Source organism: Malaya genurostris, chromosome 1, assembly GCF_030247185.1.
Source record: "Malaya genurostris strain Urasoe2022 chromosome 1, Malgen_1.1, whole genome shotgun sequence".
Taxonomy (NCBI): Eukaryota; Metazoa; Arthropoda; class Insecta; order Diptera; family Culicidae; genus Malaya; species Malaya genurostris.
This window is the reverse complement of record NC_080570.1, coordinates 29,531,590-29,553,524: the sequence shown is the minus strand read 5'-3', so window position 1 is coordinate 29,553,524 and position 21,935 is coordinate 29,531,590. Positions and strand designations below refer to the sequence as shown.

The window sequence follows — 21,935 nt, the reverse complement described above, 5'->3', positions numbered from 1 at the left end:
TCGGTGAAATGCCATTCAGCAAAATGACTTACCGCAAAATTGCTTTCGGTGAAATGACCGGCTCCCTTTCAATATTTATGCTGTTTGATTATTATTTAGTCACATCGTCATCAAGCAGTGACAGGAAAAATTACGATAATATCAATTGAATCGGCAATCAATAAGCGTTCTGACGAGTGAAATATCGAGAGAATTTTAGGTTTGACATACCGGCTCTCAGACTTTGGAAACTGATGGTTGAGAGATATCAGCTTTGTTTAGGAGTAAATAATTTCGATTTGTAGACAGTCTTACGAGATGTACTTCTTAGTAATGTTCGTTTTTTCCCAAAGATGTTTTTTTAGATTAGCTTATAAAAACCGCTGATTTCCATCACCTTTTTCCAGGTTGACCGGTAGTCGACGGGTTCGACATTGACACTGCATGCAAATGATCTGTAGCAGAAAATCTTTGAAAATAATTTCAAACGTTCGTTCTTTCACTGGTGCTTGACAAACACAAACTCAATTGAACTGCCGGGTACGGAATTGCATCCGGTCTGAACGACATCAATACTGCCGCTAGCTGGATGATAATGCTCTAGTTAAATAATTGTGTAATTTTCCGTTACAAATACAAATACAACAAATTTCGTTCATTGATCAAACAGTTGTAGCACGTTTCAGTTGTAGAAAAATATCAAACAGGTCGATTTTTGGTTCTTAAAATTGATGAATTCCGAATTGTTGAGTTTCCTCCGTGTTACTTTTTCTCTGAACGCCAAACTTCTGCTGCCGAAAATTGTTGAAAATAATTGTCACTCTTCGGTGCGAACGGCGCACAAAACTTTTCCCCAAAACGCGTCAGGTCCACTGTGTATCGATGTATGTGGCCTATACATACTTCACATGGGTCAAACGGTCAATAGTGAAAACATTGCTTTTTCATTAAGACAAAGCACCGTGTCACAAGACACAACCTACATTCCATGAACTCAAATTCGAGTTGCTACCGCATCCATCATATTCGCCTGATTTAGCCCCCAGCCTTATCTATTTTGCAGAACATTTTCAGTAATCGCACTGCTAACCAACCAACGCCGTGGGTATTTCAACTGAAGAGTGTATTGAATAATGTCCTTTTCGAGTAGGTTACAGATAAATCTTGAGTGCATTATCGGTTTGCGTGTGCTTCTAGCCGAGCTAGCCGCACCATTAGCAAATTGATTCAGAAGGCATCAAGAATCTTAAACAGGGGACTACCGTTACCGGGTACGACTTTAAAAGCTATATGGCTAAACGAATAATCTACCATTTCATCCCTGCTGGCTGTTTGATCTTCACTAGTCTTGATAAGCCGGATTGCTAGAGCGTATGAATGCTTATCGGGTTCCAGTTTTCGAAAACTAGTGAAACGGCAAAGAGAGTTCCGTGTGTTTTCTGCAAATATCCCTTTCCATGATATGTCCCCTCATGGCATGGCACTGCAAGGAGCATTGATTCGATTCCTACTAAATGCTATGTGTGGAGAAATTCTTCTGCTGGCTAAAAATTTCCACCTTCGGAAGGTTCCGGCACACAGGTCTTCCGATTTGCTGTGCCTGTGGCTGGAGTCGAGCAGCAACGTGGAGAGGTGTGCCGGTATAGCGCTGAGGGCTATGCATCAATGACGTAAATGACTTTGTTTTAGCTCCTCTCGGTTGGGTTTTGACAATCCTTACAAAAAATATTTCAAAAGTTGTTTTTTATTATTATTCAACTGGTTGACTTTAAGAGCAGTTACACAAGCTCGAAATCCATGTTCATGGTCTAAAACGTCCTGTCAAAATACTACTGAGAGTACAAATTAGTTCGTTCCGTTTTCAAAAGATAGCTCTGGCTTTTATGAATATTAATCAGTAACAGCTGATGTCGTTAGTTTGAAAAGGTTAGACATTTACCATTAATATTCAGTTCATATTGCTTCGATTTTTTTTCAAGCTTTGTTTTTCATAATGCTCCAGCTGATAAATCATATAGGGAATGGTTTCAACTTTTCAAGAATTTCGGGAGATTTTAGCGTTGAAGACAGGCCTCACTCTGGACAACCAAAAACATTCGAAGACAAACAGTTGGTGGCATTATTCGATGAAAATCCGATGATCCGAGTAAACGTAAAAGGAGCTTGCAGAATCATTCAAAAGCAAGGCACACACCAAAAAAATTTGAATATTACAGGTGACATAATTTCTCATATGATGTAATTCATAAAGACCTAATTTGTCAAATGACGGAAAATTTCATTTGTAATGACTTAATGTTAGAATAGCTTGAATTTTACTGGTTTCGACTGTAACTTGCATTCTGCTAGCAGGTGCGACTGTATGAATTTAAATACACCTTTTACCAACTAAGCAGATGTATGCCTCTGTGGCTAAGTCGATTAACAGATCAACTTGCGATCCGATGATTCTCGGTTCAAGTCGCGGTGCTCGCTATCAGTATTCTTTTTTTTTTCAACGAATTTCGTGTCATGAAGTTTTAAACACAATATTAAATGTTCTTCCACGTGAATTTGCGTGAACTGCGACGCTCCATTTATGTGCATCTAATAAGAAGTAAAATCACAGGGATTTTTTTTAAGTGTGCAGTTGGGTGTTTTATGAACTGAAACCGAAAGACATTTTTCACTTGCCGAAAGACGATTTTTCACTTGCGAGCAGCTGGTTGAAAGGCAACAAAGAAAGGGTTTTTATCATCGAATTGTTACTGGAAATGAAAAAAAGGATATTCTGTAATAACCCCAAGAATAAAAAATACTACGCTATGCCCGGTCAATTGTTGCCATCTACCTCAACATCAACACCAAAACCGAATATTCATGCTTCGAAGGTCATGTTGTGCCTCTAGTGGAACCAAAAGGAAGTTGTTGAGCTACTATAACCAGGTGATATTATAACGAATAATCGGTATAGGCTGCAATTGATGCGTTTTAGCCATGCATTACGAGAAGAATGACCAGAATACAAACAAAGACATGATAAAGTTATTCTTCTGCATGACAACACTCGGCTTCATGTGGGGCTGGGGTCCACTAGGAGATTGATAGTACCTATTAGCTCTCTCCGGACTGTACCAGCCTAGATGCCGTGTGGAATCCGGCGGAAAAAAATGAACCAAGAATAGATCCACTGGGTTCCTGCTTCCATGTTCGGAGAAAAGTTTCATTAGGAATGATTTCTTCTTCCATGTTATTGATTGTCTTTCAGGATTATAAAATGAATGATAAAAATAAACCATTGCGCAAATCCGTTTATATTACAAAGTTAATAACAGAGATAACATATATCGGTATATTGAATACATAGTAAAAAAACACTTGATATTAATATTTCAAACAGTAAATTAATATTTTTCTCGGTAGCCGGCTGCCCAGATCAACTAATATAACCAATTAATAATTTCAATAAATAATTAAAATAATAAAGCGGAAATAATAAAGAATCAAGACGCGCGTGAAATCTGTTGACCTTTGTTTGGTGATTTAAAATGATTTTATAATAACTGTTTAGAATATTTCAATGCAATGAATCAACTTTTTTGTCTAAATCCTATTCGCTCGTTTATTTTGTATCACGTAGTTTCATTTATAAAAACGTGCTTAATCCACCTAGCAGTGAGATGATACCTTTTTTTTATCAATCCGCATGTGTTTTTTTGCATGACTAAAAAAAACGCGAAAGGTAGATGCATAAACGAGTGACTGCATACTCGACAGCCGGCTGTCCGGAGTTTTGTCAATTTCGGAGATTGACTGTTTCGTGCATTATATTGCCAGCACAAAGTAACACATAAAACAATAATACTTAAAAACATTCTTGGTAGCCGGCTACCCAGAGCAATAAACACATGATAACATTATTAAAACATTTACTAACAAAGTATCCTCTCCTGTGATGCATGTGGGAATGCAGAGGATTCCTCGGTTCTTAGTAGCAACATGCATCGAACTAACAATCCTTTCCCTCCCAAGTAGATCTGCATTCGGACGTGGCCGGCGTCGGTATTGATCAGCATGCATGGTTCAATACAGTTTGCACAGTGTGAAACAATGTGTTATTTCCAAACATGTTACTTCAAAAAATCATTTTGCAATCTCAATTGGTCTAGATCAATAACGGAGTAGCAACACACGGGCGGTCTCTAATTCTAATTCTAATTCTAATGCTAATGCATGACAACACTCGGCTTCATGTCGCATAAGTCGTGAGAAAATATTTGGAAACGCTCAAGTGGGACATTTTACCACACCCGTCATATTCTCCTGACATTGCTCCTTCTGATTACCGGTTTTTCCGACAGAAATTTATTTTTTTTTCTTTTGAAATAAATGCGTTTATGATTCCAGAAACGGCAAAACGGATCGATTTAATTAGTATTCCCAACAAAATACAGGTAAAATACAAAATCAGCATGGTCGCCATCGGATAGCATTATGGTGATTCAATTGTTGTATGTAACTAATTTTTGGACGACTTTTTTTCAACTTACTTGAATTTGAACGAATGCAGATGGCGAAATCTTACAAATACGAGGTCTGTTCAAAAAGTTCCCGGAATTTTTTAATTGCGCGCGTCTGGAGAGTCCGGCGGTCAAAATTTTTTTTTATTGTGTTGGTACATATGTCCCTAATGTATGGTGAAATTTTCAGCTGTATTCATTGTTTACATTCTGTCTTGTAGCGGCTGGTGTAGACGTGTTTTTTTGAGCTCGGCGATTTTTGTTAGTTTAAACAATGGAAGAATTGAAGAGTCAAAGAATTTGTATTAAATTTTGCGTGAAAAATGAAATAAAGTGTAACCAAGTTTGCGAAATGTTACAGAGAGCCTACGGTGAGTCTGCTATGGAAGAAACAAGTGTTTACGAGTGGTATAAGCGTTTCCAAGATGGCCGCGAAGACGTTGAAGACGACGAACGCTCCGGTCGACCCAGCACGTCAATAATCGATGAAAATGTGGGAAAAGTGGAAAAAATGATTATGGATGATCGCCGAATCACTATTAGAGAAGTTGCTGATGAAGTTGGCATATCAGCTGGGGTGTAACGTCCTGGACGTGGTTCGTCGTGAACGCGTTCTCGTCCTTCTTTGAACAACTTGTACCAATCAAAAGCACCTGCTCGCGACATACAATTATCACCGTAGACTTTTTGCAACATTCTGAACGTTCTGGCATCAGAAATTTGATTCCGCACACAAAATTAAATGGAACTTCTTTGTTGAATAATTTCACTCATTGTAAAAACCGTCTAAATACTTCAGAAATACTAAACACTAATGAATATTTTGACGTGACACTTGGCACAGATGTCACTGACAGTCATACCAACCAAGAAAAAAAAATTTCGACAAATAAGGTTTCCGCGCGAAATATGATTCAAAAGTTTTACTAAATTTTGCCCACAGTAGTAGAACACGATCAAACAGACGAATAAAATAACTTTTGATTTTAATTTATCAATTAGTCACTGAATCCAATCATAAAAACTATAAATTTCCCAGATATAAAAACAGCATCCAACCTCAAACTTTTCGAATTTAATAATTAATCTCACGATTTCTCCATAAATATTAATCCAACATTCCACGGAAAGATACTGAGTTAAACACATTTATCACTAGAACTTTGCATGTTTTTGTACGCTAGTGTTCGAATGACAGAAAGCAGCATTTTTTAAATCATCAAGCCAAATATGAACATTACCATTGCTTAGTTCTAAGCTCGCCACTTGGGCAGCGCAGCGATCGCAGAAGAGTTGACTGGATCCTTTAATTGGATCAGAAAACCTTCTGATTTCTAGCACTGACACATCTAGATAGCATTTCATATCGAACCTGTTTGATATATCGTAGAATCACATCACCAAACGATATTTTTTTAAAGACATTTCAAAGTTTCGCTTCGTTCTCGTATGTTACGTAATCTGGTTTACGGCCCCCAATGTTAGGTCTCAGGTAGAACCACATCGAGCACGAAACTTTCACTGATGGAAATGTTCAACTGGATGTATTCATGACAGAGAATCCACACAGTCAATTTGGTTCTCGAAATACGTTGAAGTGTTTCATGCGATTAGACACGACTGTGTCTCTTTCTTTTTCGAGAAATCCTATGAGGAGGGGGCTGACTCGGTGTGGGTGGTTTTCTAACGGGTTGCTCAACTTACGCTAGCAATCTTCTGATTGTAGGGGAAGGAGAAGTTATTAAAATTTCAAACAAGATTGCTTTTCAATTTAAATTCAATACTCCTAATCCATTGACCTGGCTGATGTTTAGTCTACCGGTTAGGTTCTTTGAACGAATTTGACTTTTGCACGATCAATTCAACTGGCTAATGTAGATGTATGCAAAGTGAGACATCTAAGGAAATATTGAGTTCCAAAATTTCTTGCCTGTGGGTAGCTTGCGGTTTGTTTGCGTCATTCGATTAGTGATTCAACCGAGCATAATACCGAAATATTTCCAACGCACTGTTGAACATTCTACCAATGAGTGAGTTTGTTGAACGGTTTTTGCTGCTATCGTTTCATGGCCATATGTACATGTATTGGAATAGAAATGGACAATAACTTCGGGCAAACAAAAATGTTTTGTTATATGTGATTTCTGATAAAGAAACTGTTGATTCAAAGCACATACCATACAAAAATGAGCGTACATTTATTCGGTTAATCCGATTGTTTATCCAGTTGAAGAAAGTGTCGTTAGATTTTGTCGAGTTGATAACAATGTTATATTCATGCTACCCATTTGTAGCGTATTCTAAGACTGGCTTTAACTCTATACTGTAAAAGCAACATAATTGTATGATTTTATCCCTGTTCGCAATAAAACGATGCAATTGGACGATATTTACTTAAAAACTACAAAACAAAAACCCCTAAACAGATGTGGTTGATGCATTCATACTCACCCAGATTTACGTGTCTTGTTGCACATTAGTCGTTGATGAGAATGGCAATATTGACATGTAGCCAGTTGATTGTTGTAGGTGACTAGCGACATAAAAGGGTAACACGTGTTCTGACCGGAAGTCACATAAGAGTGTATGGGCATCTTTTTTCGCATACATAGCAACCAGTGTTCGTACTGGGACACGGGAGGGCCGAAATCAGCATTTCCGGGTAAACAAAAGTTGGTGTTCGTATTTTAGTAAGTTATATTTTGAACTACTGAAAACATCTGACTTTTGCTGATTTAGATTTCTTAATTCTCATTCTCTTAACACTCAAACGCTCGGGTTGAGAATTAGGTCGATTTTTTTAAATCATAACTTCTGAAAGAATTGACCGATCTTGACGCATTTGGTGTCAAGAAGAACGTGCTTAATCCACCTAGCAGTGAGATGATACCTTTTTTTATCAATCCGCATGTGTTTTTTGCACGAATATTCTTCGGTGTTTCAGTTTTCATGACATTATTCTAATGTCCGTCGATTCAAGTGGCAATTTGAGATTTTAATCACTCATTACTCTGTAATGTCGAAACAGCAAATCGGATCGAATTTGAATCTAAAAGCGTAACAATCGATTAAACATTCCATGATATGTCGAAATAATTTCCACTTTAGAGTTTAGGGCAATTTAAGGTACTACCAGAGTCGGTATTCAGGAACCAGCATAACCCAAACCCAATCGTATGGCCATATGACGATTAAATTGCAATATTTTTGAGTCCAACTTTGAATCTTTTCGGGATTGTTATCTTCTATATCGCATTGAATTTTAAAAATTCATCATCCTACAATTCCAGAATCGGGAGTCAGAATTGGATAAAATTGGATTTATTTTAATTTGAACTTTTGTTTCTGAAATTCGATTTGGCTCTTTTTTAGAAAACGATTGAGCTTTGAGGAACGATTCGATACTGGAACCGGAATTCAAAATTCGGTGTAGCCGAAGTCAGACAAATTTATCTGAATAGCTATGTAGTTTACATTTGATTTAAAATGTTTAAAAATCAGTGCAGACATCTTTGAGAAATCGTAGCGCAAATTAAATTTTTGAATACCTTCCGAATCGAAAACTGAGTACAACCAAAAATGAAATAAGTTTTTTTGGTTATCGACTATACAAATCTGCTAACCCGATAAATCTGATTAATTTATTTGAAATAGACATTTTTATACTAATCACCATGTATCTCTCTAAACCGGAAGTTGGATCTAACTGAAAAGCAAGATGTTTTATAGAATCTTAAAACTTTTCATTTGAATCTTAGATGATTCTTAGATTTCATTTGAATCTTAGATCGGTTCAGCCATCTACGAGTAAAATGAGTTACGCAGTTTTAATTTCGTTTCACATATCATCCTGTAGTTCCGGAACCAGAGGTCGGAACCAAACATAATTCAGGAGTCTTGTTTGGGAGTATACGATTTTTCATATGAATCTGAGTTTGTAGAACACGGTTGAGTCATCTCCGAAAAAAATTGAGTGAAATTATTGGTCACACACGGATTTGCTGATCTCGACGAACTGATTCGAATGGTATATGGCTGTTATTTTCTTCCAGCATTTATTTCTGTAAGTCGTTTAAATCAATATAATTATGGAATTGCTTTCAACTCGAAAATTCGTCTGGTTTACATATGTCATATTCGAACGATTATGTTGCCAAAAACGAACCGTGCTAAAATCGGTCCGAGGCAAAATATCATGTTGTACACAGTGTTTTGGGTACTTAAAACCAAATGTATGTAACAGTATAAAAAATCGTGTTTTATGTTGTTCCCAAGCATTTCTTTGCCAGACGGCGCTCAAAACTTCTACTGCTGGAATAGGGGGAAAAGTCGTAAGCACAAAAATTTCGACATCTCCGTTAAAAATGGACGGATTTTAACAATCTATGGCTTGTTGGATAGCTATTACCGTGCGGAATCTAAGTCTGAAAACATATTCTGTTTTCAAGGTCAATTGTGACAGATACTGTCAAAAAACTGAAAATTTTGACATAAAACTTCGTATAACTCAAAAAGTAAACATCCGATCTCAGAACCATTCAATAGCGTTTTGGGTGACGGGGAGACCTTTCATTTGCGACTAGTTTGATCAAAATCGGTCCAGCAATTTCTGAGATCTCGACCTCTTAGTTGACAACACACATACAGACACACACACATACACACACACACACACACAGATATTTGCTCAGTTCGTCGAGCTGAATCGATTGGTATATGTCATTCGGCCCTCCGGGCCTCGGAAAAATTTTCGAAAGTTTGAACGAATTCTATACCTATTTTTTATATAAAGGGTGATTTTTTAAGAGCTTGAGAACTTTTTTAAACAATAAAACGCATAAAATTTGCAAAATCTCATCGGTTCTTTATTTTAAACGTTAGATTGGTACATGACATTTACTTTTTGAAGATAATTTCATTTAAATGTTGACCGCGGCTGCGTCTTAGGTGGTCCATTCGGAAAGTCCAATTTTGGGCAACTTTTTCGAGCATTTCGGCCGGAATAGCCCGAATTTCTTCGGAAATGTTGTCTTCCAAAGCTGGAATAGTTACTGGCTTATTTCTGTAGACTTTAGACTTGACGTAGCCCCACAAAAAATAGTCTAAAGGCGTCAAATCGCATGATCTTGGTGGCCAACTTACCGGTCCATTTCTTGAGATGAATTGTTCTCCGAAGTTTTCCCTCAAAATGGCCATAGAATCGCGAGCTGTGTGGCATGTAGCGCCATCTTGTTGAAACCACATGTCAACCAAGTTCAGTTCTTCCATTTTTGGCAACAAAAAGTTTGTTAGCATCGAACGATAGCGATCGTCATTCACTGTAACGTTGCGTCCAACAGCATCTTTGAAAAAATACGGTCCAATGATTCCACCAGCGTACAAACCACACCAAACAGTGCATTTTTCGGGATGCATGGGCAGTTCTTGAACGGCTTCTGGTTGCTCTTCACTCCAAATGCGGCAATTTTGCTTATTTACGTAGCCATTCAACCAGAAATGAGCCTCATCGCTGAACAAAATTTGTCGATAAAAAAGCGGATTTTCCGAATGGACCACCTAAGACGCAGCCGCGGTCAACATTTAAATGAAATTATCTTCAAAAAGTAAATGTCATGTACCAATCTAACGTTTAAAATAAAGAACCGATGAGATTTTGCAAATTTTATGCGTTTTATTGTTTAAAAAAGTTCTCAAGCTCTTAAAAAATCACCCTTTATATAAAAAAAGGTAAAAACGGATATTCTATAATTTTATTCTGTGTTTATCGGTGTTGATGTGGTTAAACACACATGCCGTTTTTCATTGAAAAACACTGGTGGCGTGGATTGCTCTGATTTTGCACTTTCGAGCAGAAATGCAATATTTTGACGGTGTTTCATTGCCATTTCTGCTCGAAAGTGCAAAACCAAAGCAATCCACGCCACCAGTGTTTCTCAATGAAAAACGCCAACAATAATTAGAGATCGCGTTGGGGTCGAGTGAAAATTCCTGGTTTCTCCGGGTTCAAAAAAAAATTCCATGAAAAATCCATTATCCAGTTTCTGTACCAGGAATCGACACCCTGTATTTGCCTGCCGTATGAACGACATTCCTATTCGATGTTAAATGAACCAATTGAAATTGAAATTATTGAGCCAATGAAATTTATTACATATCGGTAGTTTAACGACTGGATAAAGACTTTTATTATAATTTAAGGCAGGTGATGTTTGCACTCAGTAATCATTAACCTATCTGTGCGTACAGTAAACAATGTCCGCGATAATCATTGCTTCCGTCAGCTGAGAAGGTCGGGTCGTTTTATTGAGAATCATGTCTAGTTTACGTACCTACCCGGTGAAAAGTTAGAAAAGGGGTGTTCTCAGTGCACTCAAGACCCTAAAGGAAATTCAAGATTTTCTTCGAACACTCGATTCAGTCTCGACCTTGCACCCAATGACCATCTCCTTTTCTTACACTGAAAAAAGTGGCTCAATAAGCAAAACTTTTGAGAATCGACGAGGAACTGAAGAGCTTCGTTGCAAATTGGTTCACTTCTATGCAGATGAATATAGGAAGTATCAATTATGCAATATATATATTTGTAGGAAACTAAATGTACTAATAAAATCTTTTTTTATGGTTAACATTTCCCCCGGGCCTCTCACAGAAAAGACGGGAATAGTTCCGAACCGTGTATATTTTTGTTGAAAACAAGCCTCTAGATGGCCCAATACCAATCTCCATGACAATCTATCCACTAACGGTGAAATTAATGGTTTTGCGGTACGGATTGGTCCACTATCCCCCCTGATTCTCCAGACCTGGCCCCCAGCGACTATTATCTATTTCCAAACCTGAAAAGGTTCCTTCGGGGAAAGAAATTTTCGTCGAATGCTGAAACGGCAGCCTATTTTGAAGGCCTTGACAAATCTTTTTTTTTCAAAGGGCATCAAAACGTTGGAGGACCGATGGGCTCTAGATGGAAACTATACTAACGAATAAAAAAGTTTTCAAGGGAAACAATCGACTTTTTCTTTATTAGGTCCGGGACTGCTCATTCCATGTAGTATAACAAAACGATTCTTACTTTTCCAAAATGCCTCGTACTTTTCTGAAATAAAATTTATTGTTGTTTCCTTTGATTTTGACCATAAAATCGTCTACCGGAAGAGAGAATCACTAGGCACTAGGAATAATCGATTGTCGAAGTAATTGTAAGCAAATTACCTATCATTCGTATCAAAATCAGATACAGTGATAGTCAGTGACGATGCATCAAGTTGATGTATTTTTTACGGCTCAATCGGGACAAAGCGGAACCTCGTATTATTGATACAATCACCATAAAGCATTTTAGCAGCCTCCATCAACGACCGCAGCACCAATGAGACGTAAAATCTGTGGACAGATTGCTTTGTTCGCACTAATCCCGATGAAATGAGACAGAAGCAATCTTGTAATCGTCGTAAATAGCTTCCGCTCGTGGCACAAACAGCAAATCATGTTGGCTGTTTCGAATATTTTTTTCTCTCTGCTTTACTTTTACTGTTGCTTGTTGCTGCTTTCGCTAAGTGCATTCAGAACGAAAATAATCTGCACTATTCAGACTCAATTAATGGAAGGAATGCACAATTCGCCCACCACACAGAAACGGAGCAATCGTAACGACTCCCCGTAAGCCATAATTTATTGTTTGTGGGGCCGAGTTTCAGCGCAAAAAATAAGAAATTTCTACGAAACACGAATTTTGGCAACGGAAATTTATCACTTTTAATGTGACATTGCCTTCCATTCGCCATACTTTGCCGGGACTATATAGTGGGAAATCTCCTACTTTTTTTTCGGAACGGGAAATTCGTTACGTGTCTCGACTCTGAAGCAACGGTAGAATAGAAAAAAAGCCTCCGAACTTTCCACTCCCATACATAGAAGAAGATCGGGTACTGAGGCAGCACTTAATGCTACTATTGATTACCATTTTCCTACGGTCTCAAAGTCGGTGTCTTTGATTCCCCAGCTTCCGCTAACTTGTGTACGGTTGGTGTATGTGCCGGAACAGGAACGGCGAAAGGAAAAATATTTCAGAAGTGCGACATTCGTTGTGATAATTAAAATTAATTTTATGGAATGTTCTTCTACGGATCCATTTCGTGCACACTACCTATCTACACTCATTCCAACTTTCGAGCACCTGTACGGCAAATAAAATCCCTCGTTGCGCATACATACCCATACATAAATATATATAAAACAGGTACACGTGGTACCGTGCTCCGGTATGCGAATAGTGTCAACCGTTTTCTTAATGCTTACCAATATCCGGGACGAAACCCGAAGAAGATCTCAATTCATTAACTTTTGCTACCGGTGGTAATGTTTTCACAGTGTGAGACAGCCCGTTTGAGGCATCCATGCGCGAATATCCGATAAAGTTCGAGAGTTAATTAAAGCTGGGGTTAACAATAATTTGCAGAGGCGTTCCGCATATGCCATGTTGAGTTTGTGATAAAATTGAGATTTCAGCTTATGCATTTACCTCCCGCAGATGGTTCAGAGAAAAGGCCAATAAATGTTAGCGGCTGCCACCGCGTACGCATTTCGAATTCGTCGGAAGATCAACGGTACCTAGGCGAAGCGCATTGTTTTGTCTGAGTGAGATGATTCCATATTTCAAAAAAAAAATCTTGCTTATGACAAATTTAAGACTCGAACTGTTAGATCAGTGCTTTGACTAGTTATCATGCTGGCGTTATAGGAATGACACCCAGCAAAGACACGCACCACCAACGAGTTATGAAACGTTACATTTGAGCAATGACATACATCCTAAGCGAAAAAAATGAAATGTTTCAATGAGGTGTCATCGAAATATGTTTGTTTGAACTTAAGACGCCTATTGCAATAAATATTTTTTTTACAGTAAGTCTCTTCAGACAACGAAATGTTGCCTTAGTAACTGCTTCTAGTTTTAAAATGGATCATCGATCTTAGCTGTACTAATCTCGGTAGCTGTTTTTTTTAGTAAAAATAACATTTCATCACTGCGGTACCTTAGGGTACTGATGTCAACTAATGTTTTTATTTGCACTGATGTATCAGTAGAATGAGAATGTTCGGTAGTTCGGCTGTACTAAACTAGTCAAAAGATGGAAAAATATCGAATGACATTATTCTAGTGAAGTTATTTTACTACACGTTCAAGGGACACATTAGTACCGAATAAAGTTTAGTGTGTAACGTGTTACGACCAAAGATAATCTCAAGATTACGGTGTCCCATACGATCCGTTGAAAAATATTGGGTCAGTCATTGTGAACCAGTTGGCTCAGTAATAACGTAATTTTATTGACCATTCGTTAATAACTTAACGTCAACTAGTTCCGACAAAATGCCATGGAAACAAAACAAATTACGAAGGAACCAAACATATGTTTACATTCAGCACATAATGATTTCTTGTTTCAATTGACTTTAATCAAAAACATCATATTAACAAGATAACCAGCTCTCACATTTCCCGAACAAATCATTGGCAACATCCTTTTTTTGTGCGAGCATGGCGCCCTCAGGCGAGTCCGCATCGAATCTCGTACATAGAAGTAGGGGAGAGAAATGTCAAATTCGTGCGGACGAAAATAGCAGCACTGCTCACTAGGGATGGTACTCGGAAGGTAGAGTATCGATACATAGTGTATCGGGATACCAAAATTTTGGGTACCAATTGATACTTGCGCAGCAATCATTTCGAAATAAAATAAAATTATCGAATGTGGCATTATTTTATGATGTACAGAAAGGTTTTTCCATAAATTTGTTGTGCCACTAGTATACGCATATTTCTTGCCACATCACCTTTCGTGACTTTTGGTCCACGTCAAAGAATTTCCGCAAGCCACTTTGTGTTGGAGCCATGATGATTTTACATTTCACTTATTTTCTGTCATGTTCATATCATAATCTTCATGTCGATACACGGATACTACACTAAGAGCCGATTCCTATAGAACATTTAGGAGTTTTGTTGGTTTGTGCAAAAAGCACATATTTTGTTTCTATTTTTTCGGCTCATCAGTCTTCGAGAACGAATTTCAACGACGGCTAGTCCACGTCATACCAATCCATACACAAGCCTGTCGTTTCGTCGAATCCGAAAAAAAATGTTCCATTGGGGACGGATATAGCGGGAAGGGTTAGTCGATGCCTTTCACGCAGCCGCCCTGTGTTCGATTCCCAACCCCGCACTTAGCCTTAGAAAGTTTTTCTGGCCCGAAAAGACAAATTACCTTAAGGTTAAAGCCTCTATAAATAAAACAACAACAAAAATTCCCTTGTAATTAGAATTGACTTTAATCCGTTGCGATACTGTAAGTATCGAGACCAAAAGTATCGATACTAACAGTATCGCCCTGATGCGATATCGATACCAAAAATACCCGATCCTTGAAAGAAAGTATGGATACCTCACAGGTATCGACTCGGTATCGGACATCCCTACTGCGCACCCGTACAATTGACATGATATGTTGAATGTGATGCCGTGCAATGGCGTTGCTAAACTGAAGATTGATTTCGCTCCAAGCTGACAGGTTGCTTTGATGCTTTGAGGGATGAGGCTGAATAGATCTAGAGAGTTTTTCGTTCTTATTTTAAGAATTACTGGATATAAAGCAAAATTGCCCAATATCGTGCATACTGTAATTTGATATTTTTTTAAACATAAACAATCATTGCCATTGTTACGACGCATCTAGCGATCAGACGCTTGTTGTTTTGCTTCAAAAGACTTAAACTGACAGAGAACCAGAGTTGCCAGGTGAAAATTTCAAATATCTTCAGACAGGATTGCAAAAGTCTGTATATCCGAAAAAAATTAGCAGCTACCAAGTATGCCTTTATTTCTGTGTAAAGTATGATACGCTAAACTGACTTGGCGAGCAAAAAAAAGGTCGCGTCAATTTCAGAAGTCTGTAAAGCAAGTCTGCGAGAAACTAGATTTTCAAAAGTCTGCACAACAAGAAATGTCTGCATTACTATGTACGAAATCTGCAGATTTACAGACAAATCTGTAAATCTGGCGTCTTTGAAGTGAACCGAGCTCATCGGGGGATCCTATTCAAATGATACAAAAAAATCCCAGTCCCCACTCCATCTTGAGTTTATCTTTGTTTCGACCTCAATATTTAGGTAAATGGGAAATTACCCAAAGTGTTGTCATTGGCAACTCTGGCTATGCTCGCTACCTATTTTTTATGATGCAGGCAAAGTATGAGTAGATAATGATTTAGTTACTACTCGTTATGAACTCAAAAAGAGTAATCGGTTATGTACCTAAAATTTGAGTGGTACTTCCATTTTGTCTACCTAATTTTGGGTAGCTCAACAATGTGCGATTCCTTCTCTAGAAAAGTAAACTCGATTTCCAGTGTAGTCTCATTGTCTATATACCTAGAACATCAACAACATATAGTGTTTAACTACTGAATCACCAATTTCCGTGCGTCATCAACATACTTGTCCTCAGCATTAAGAACCGGATACAATAAACTCACAACATTGAATCATTACAGTTGGAGCATTTTTACCAACGTATGACTTACTATCATCTTAATTATTTAGTGAATCAAACAACATATCGGCGAGTGTAAATAAGATAAATCTGTTATCGTAGAGTAAAGATATTTGAAAATCGATAAGCGGATGCAATCGCAATGGAATCCGAAAGATTATAAAATGGTCACGAAGATGCCAGGCGGGCTTTAAACGTGCATCAGAAAATAGGTAGCAAACATAGAAGTGCAAGAATGGCTTGGTTCCCTAATGGAACAGTTTGTGATGAATACAAAAATCGGTTGCAGTGTGATTCATGAGAAAGTTTCAACCTCCTAGAAGTAAGTCATAATCCTAAATGGATTTTTGAAAGTGATGTTTTAGAACTTAGCTTTAAATCGATTTCAGTTCGCTTTAGAACTTTAGTAACTGAAATTAGCCCGGGTTGGCGACTCAATGCAATGCATGCAATGATTCTGTACGCTATGAATCGGCTGCGAAGTCTGTTGAAACAGGAAGGTCAAATTCCGAATGTATTGCCAAGACTTTGACTTTGCACTGGAACATCAGTGTCCGTGATAATTACTTTCACCACCGGAACGTTCACACTTGCCGGTGACATTGGGCCGTATGAATAAAATGTAGTAAAGTCTCTTGTTTGTAGTATCTTCTCAAAAACATAGTCCACAGAGTAAAGCACGTTTGGTTTGGTTTCAATTTTTCTACTTCACTTTATCAGCAAACACACGAGTAGCAACTTCTGGAGCTACCTACCGAAAAATTGTAGTAAATACTACATGTTCGAACGTTGTTGTGTAGTAAAGTCTCTGCTTTTGACAGGAACGTGATCCACACGTAGCATTTACTACCGAAATTCAAGCATGCTACGTTTTATTCATATGGCCCATTGTGTGTGAATGTCTTCAGCAGAATTGCATACAACTTATGTGGTTGTCCCGTTGTCGTGCCGTGCCGATGACGGTCGCTTGACAGAATATGTGAATCGTCTTTTATTCGGGATTGTGGTACACATTACCTTTCGGGCCATTGGATAGTTTTTACCGACCTTCAAGTAGCTGATCATTCAATTATTATTTAGTCATGTCAGAAGTCGGTAGAGAGGCGACGAGGATTTATTTATGTTTATTTATATTTATAAAAATTCCGGTAAACCAAAAGTGGTGGCGAGCAGACGCCTTCAACCAACAGCAACAGGGAACTGAATTTTGAATTAAATTCTTGAACTGAGTTCAAACACTAAATTCGGAACCAAGATTATGATGCACCTGAATTTCAAACTCAAAAATTTTAGTTTCAGGTTTTATTTTACAGGTTCAGAAATACTATGACTCTGAAGCTGAATCATAATGCTGGAACTGGTTTCTTAATTAGATTTTGAAAAACTTAATTTAAGTTTTTAATTTATGTTCGGGATATGAACCCTGAACTCTGATTTAGGATTTCAGCTTCAGAATTCATGAACAAAATTCAGTATATGAATATTAGCTCTACATTCTGTAACAAATTTTAGATCTGAACTCCGAACCTCCTGAAAAAGACTGAAAAAGACTGAAAAAGACTGAAAAAGACTGAAAAAGACTGAAAAAGACTGAAAAAGACTGAAAAAGACTGAAAAAGACTGAAAAAGACTGAAAAAGACTGAAAAAGACTGAAAAAGACTGAAAAAGACTGAAAAAGACTGAAAAAGACTGGAAAAGACTAAAAAAGACTGAAAAAGACTGAAAAGACTGAAAAAGACTGACAAAGACTGAAAAAGGCTGAAAAAGACTGAAAAAGATTGAAAAAGACTATAAAAGAATGAAACAGATTGAAAAAGAATTAAAAAGACTGAAAATTACTGAAAAAGACTGAAAATTACTGAAAAAGACTGAAAAAGACTGAACAAGACTGAAAAAGACTGAAAAAGACTGAAAAAGACTGAAAAAGACTGAAAAAGACTGAAAAATACTGAAAAAGACTGAAAAATACTGAAAAAATACTAAAAAAGACTGAAAAAGACTGAAAAAGACTGAAAAAGAATGAAAATGAATGAAAAGATTGAAAAAGACTGAAAAAGACTGAAAAATACTGAAAAAGACTGAAAAAGACTGAAAAAGACTGAAAAAGACTGAAAAAGACTGAAAAAGACTGAAAAAGACTGAAAAATACTGAAAAATGCTGAAAAAGACTGAAAAAGACTGAAAAAGACTGAAAAAGAATGAAAAAGAATGAAAAGATTGAAAAAGACTGAAAAAGACTGAAAAATACTGAAAAATACTGAAAAATACTGAAAAATACTGAAAAATACTGAAAAATACTGAAAAAGACTAAAAAGGACTGAAAAAGACTGAAAAAGTCTCAAAACGACTGAAAAAGATTGAAAAAGAACGAAAAAGACTGAAAATAACTGAAAAATACTGAAATAGACTGAAAAAGACTGAAAAAGACTAAAAAAGACTGAAAAAGACTGAAAAAGACTGAAAAAGACTGAAAAAGACTGAAAAAGACTGAAAAAGACTGAAAAAGACTGAAAAAGACTGAAAAAGACTGGAAAAGACTGAAAAAGACTGAAAAATACTGAAAAAGACTGAAAAAGACTGAAAAATACTGAAAAAGACTGAAAGACTTAAAAAGACTGAAAAAGACTGAAAAAGACTGAAAAAGACTGAAAAAGACTGAAAAAGACTGAAAAAGGCTGAAAAAGACTGAAAAAGACTGAAAAAGACTGAAAAAGACTGAAAAAGACTGAAAAAGACTGAAAAAGACTGAAAAAGACTGAAAAAGATTGGAAAAAACTGAAAAAGATTGAAAAAGACTGAAAAAGACTGAAAAAGACTGACAAAGACTGAAAAAGACTGACAAAGACTGAAAAAGACTGAAAAAGACTGAAAAAGACTGAAAAAGACTGAAAAAGACTGAAAAAGACTGAAAAAGACTGAAAAAGACTGAAAAAGACTGAAAAAGACTGAAAAAGACTAACAAGACTGAAAAAGACTGAAAAAGTCTGAAAAAGACTGAAAAAGTCTAAAAAAGACTGAAAAAGCCTGAAAAAGACTGAAAAAGACTGAAAAAGACTGAAAAAGACTGAAAAAGACTGAAAAAAACTGAAAAAGACTGAAAAAGATTGAAAAACACTGAAAAGACTGAAAAATACTGAAAAAGACTGAAAACAGCCTTTAAGTCAACATAAATCAATGTAGTATATATTTTGTGGCAGTAGAAAAAAAAAAACAAATGTAGAGCTACACCTTCTTAAGTCACTTTCGGTTAAGATATAAGATTCCCATGTGAATCACTGGTCACTAATTTTTTAAATTTGAATCGACCAGCAAATAAGCCGGAATAAGAAATAAAAGAAAATATTTTTTTGTTTTTTTTTCTACAATAGAATTTCGTAATTTTATAATATTCAAAGAATGACATTTTGCGACAATAATTTTTGTTCCAACTGATTATTATCCATTTCTTTAAGTAGCAAATGTAAATTGTTTTGTATTACATTCAATCGTTTCTAATATATATATTTTTTTATTGTGGTTGCGTCATTTGGTTACACACTAAATTTCGCTTACGCAAAAAAGTAGGTTAAAACCAGTTATTTGAAACTGTCGTTTCGAATATGCATGAGTCAATATTAGTTATTCTTGCGAAATTGTGGTGGGAATTCATCGATCTCTGGTACAGCAATTCAAATAATTTGAATAAACAGTTAGCGAAAACAAATCATAGTACTAAAGTGGTGTTAATTTCAGTATGCAAATAACACGTCAGATTTTGTCAGCTATGTTTGGGTAACTTTAGTGATCCAGTAGGATGATGTGTTTACAAATACAGCAGGAATCGCTTAAGTGACTCTTGGTCCAAAATTCACTCACGTTTCTGAGCAAGTCTAATTCATTGTCAAGGCAAGTTATTCGAATTACAATTCATCGGCGACGTATCAGATCAATTAGCACAACGTGTCTCGTATGTCTCGTGACGAGTTCGATTCAGTTCCACACTCTGAAAGTCTTGATTAGTGCCCCTGTGCTAACCGTAGCTGCTGGGTTCCCGTCAATATAATCAGTGCCTCTCGTTAGTTCACAACCAGTTGAGTATGTGATAGTTCACTTGTGAGATAGCGCCAACCCGCACTTTACGCGTCCAGGAAGTGAGTGGTTCGCGGCAAGTGACGCTAGAGTTGCGTCAGCAGACGGCTACCAGGCAAACATGAAACACCGAAAAGGTTGTTTACCCAATCCGATAATCAACGTTATTGCAGAAAACCTCGCTCTACTAACCGCTAATGTGTGTCGTTCGTTTTTTATTTGTTTGTTTGTTTACAGTTTACATCACGTCGGTGGACGAAACCAACAACGGCCAGCATCCGGTGCTGCCAGGTTCGGTGTTGACGCATCCCGCGTTGGACGCACCTCAGTTGCCAATTCCATCAATAGATCTCGCCATGTCATGCAGCAAACAACAGCAGCCGTTTGGCGAAAGCCGACTTGATCCGGTGGAAACGTATCAAATGAACGCATCGTTCGCCGGCGTGGATAATGGTTTGGAAGTGCAGTTACATGGAGATCCTTTTGAAAAGTAAGAATTGTTCTATCGCACGTACCAGCTGTGTCAGCTTGCGGCTGAGGTATGTTCGGTGATAATAGTTTTGGTAGACAGTACTGTTGGTAGATTTTGTCCCTGGTCCGGCATGTAGTTCGGTCTAGCTGATATGAGAACAAGCCAATTTGAAGAAAAGCTTGTAACGAATTTAACATACGCACCTAGTTGGGAAATGATTGATAAAAAATTTTGTTTGTTTCATTTTCAATAAAGAGTCTTATAGTTGGACCTGAAAAATCGGTATCAAGAAAAAAAATCACCTCAAGATTGCTAGATAGAAAGTAGGATGTTGACACTTCAACTGTTGTGGATATGTGCAGAAGCAACCCCTTTCAAAAGAGTACTCTGTACATGTACACTGTGCCCGATTTCTAAGACGGAGCATTTATTTTTTGTTCATTGTTATCTCACTACCCAGTCAACAAGTTTGAACCTGCAACGTGCGAAAATGTTACGATTAAGAGCATTGTACCTAATTTTCCAAGTACTCAGAAATTTTGTAAATTTTCTCAAAAAGTGATCATGTGATCCAAACAAAACATAAACCTGATCGAGCTGAATGTCAGCTCAAACTCGGTACAACTCTCTGGGTTTGCGACCTCTTTGTTCTGTTCACGCATACACAAACAGACATGTTAACAATTCATTGAACTGAATCGAATGGTATATGAAACTCGAATATTTGTCCAAAGTTAAAGCGAATGGTGTGCTTTTTCAAATTTAATAGTAAATAATATAAAAGTTTTCAAACCGCTATGAGAAAGGTATCCTTACAGCATTAGGTGGATTGAAACAGACCTTCCGTAAGACCTTTTACTTAGGTCTATATTTGTGAAAGTTGAAACAACAACAACAAATCTCCGAAACAATTCAAAATTCAAAAGCGTAAAGAAAAACAATTCAACAATAATCAGGAGTCGAAGCAGTCTTCCTCAATTTTCAAAATCATTTACTAAATTAGCATCTTTCGATTTACAGATTTCCTTTTGCCTTTCCCATAGAGAAAGGTTATACAATTCCTGTGAAAATCGACTTTTTTGACCGAGGCATCGAGGCCCATTCGACTCAGCTCGACGAACTAAGTTCTCTCTCTCTCTCTCTCTCTCTCTCTCTCTCTCTCTCTCTCTATGTATATATGTATGTGTGTGTGTGTGTTTTTTTTTTACAAGGTGAAATACCTTATGTACTTTCCCAGCTCACGCGCTCAGTAGTTGTCAAGCTACCGCTATTGTGAACCAGCGAGTGGGACTCGCTGAACCTTACCCACTAAAACGCCTTGGACATCTTGCCTTGATCCCCCCGGAACTAAGCTAAGCTCAATACTTC

General features: G+C 37.2%; 1 protein-coding gene across 3 annotated transcripts in view; it reads left to right on the top strand.

Moving 5' to 3' along the window:
* LOC131435734 (sodium/hydrogen exchanger 9B2) overlaps nt 1-21,935 on the top strand; it is a 64,440-nt gene that overhangs the window by 10,429 nt on the left and 32,076 nt on the right. The window contains exons 1-2 of one of the 3 annotated variants that reach the window (XM_058603907.1): nt 16,229-16,348; nt 20,333-20,585. In XM_058603907.1, coding sequence (XP_058459890.1) covers nt 16,324-16,348; nt 20,333-20,585 — 278 coding nt within the window. In that variant the 5' untranslated portion in view covers nt 16,229-16,323. Of the gene's footprint in view, nt 1-16,228; nt 16,349-20,047; nt 20,233-20,332; nt 20,586-21,935 lie in introns of those variants that run through there. The other 2 variants (XM_058603916.1, XM_058603922.1) reach the window with 2 other exon arrangements.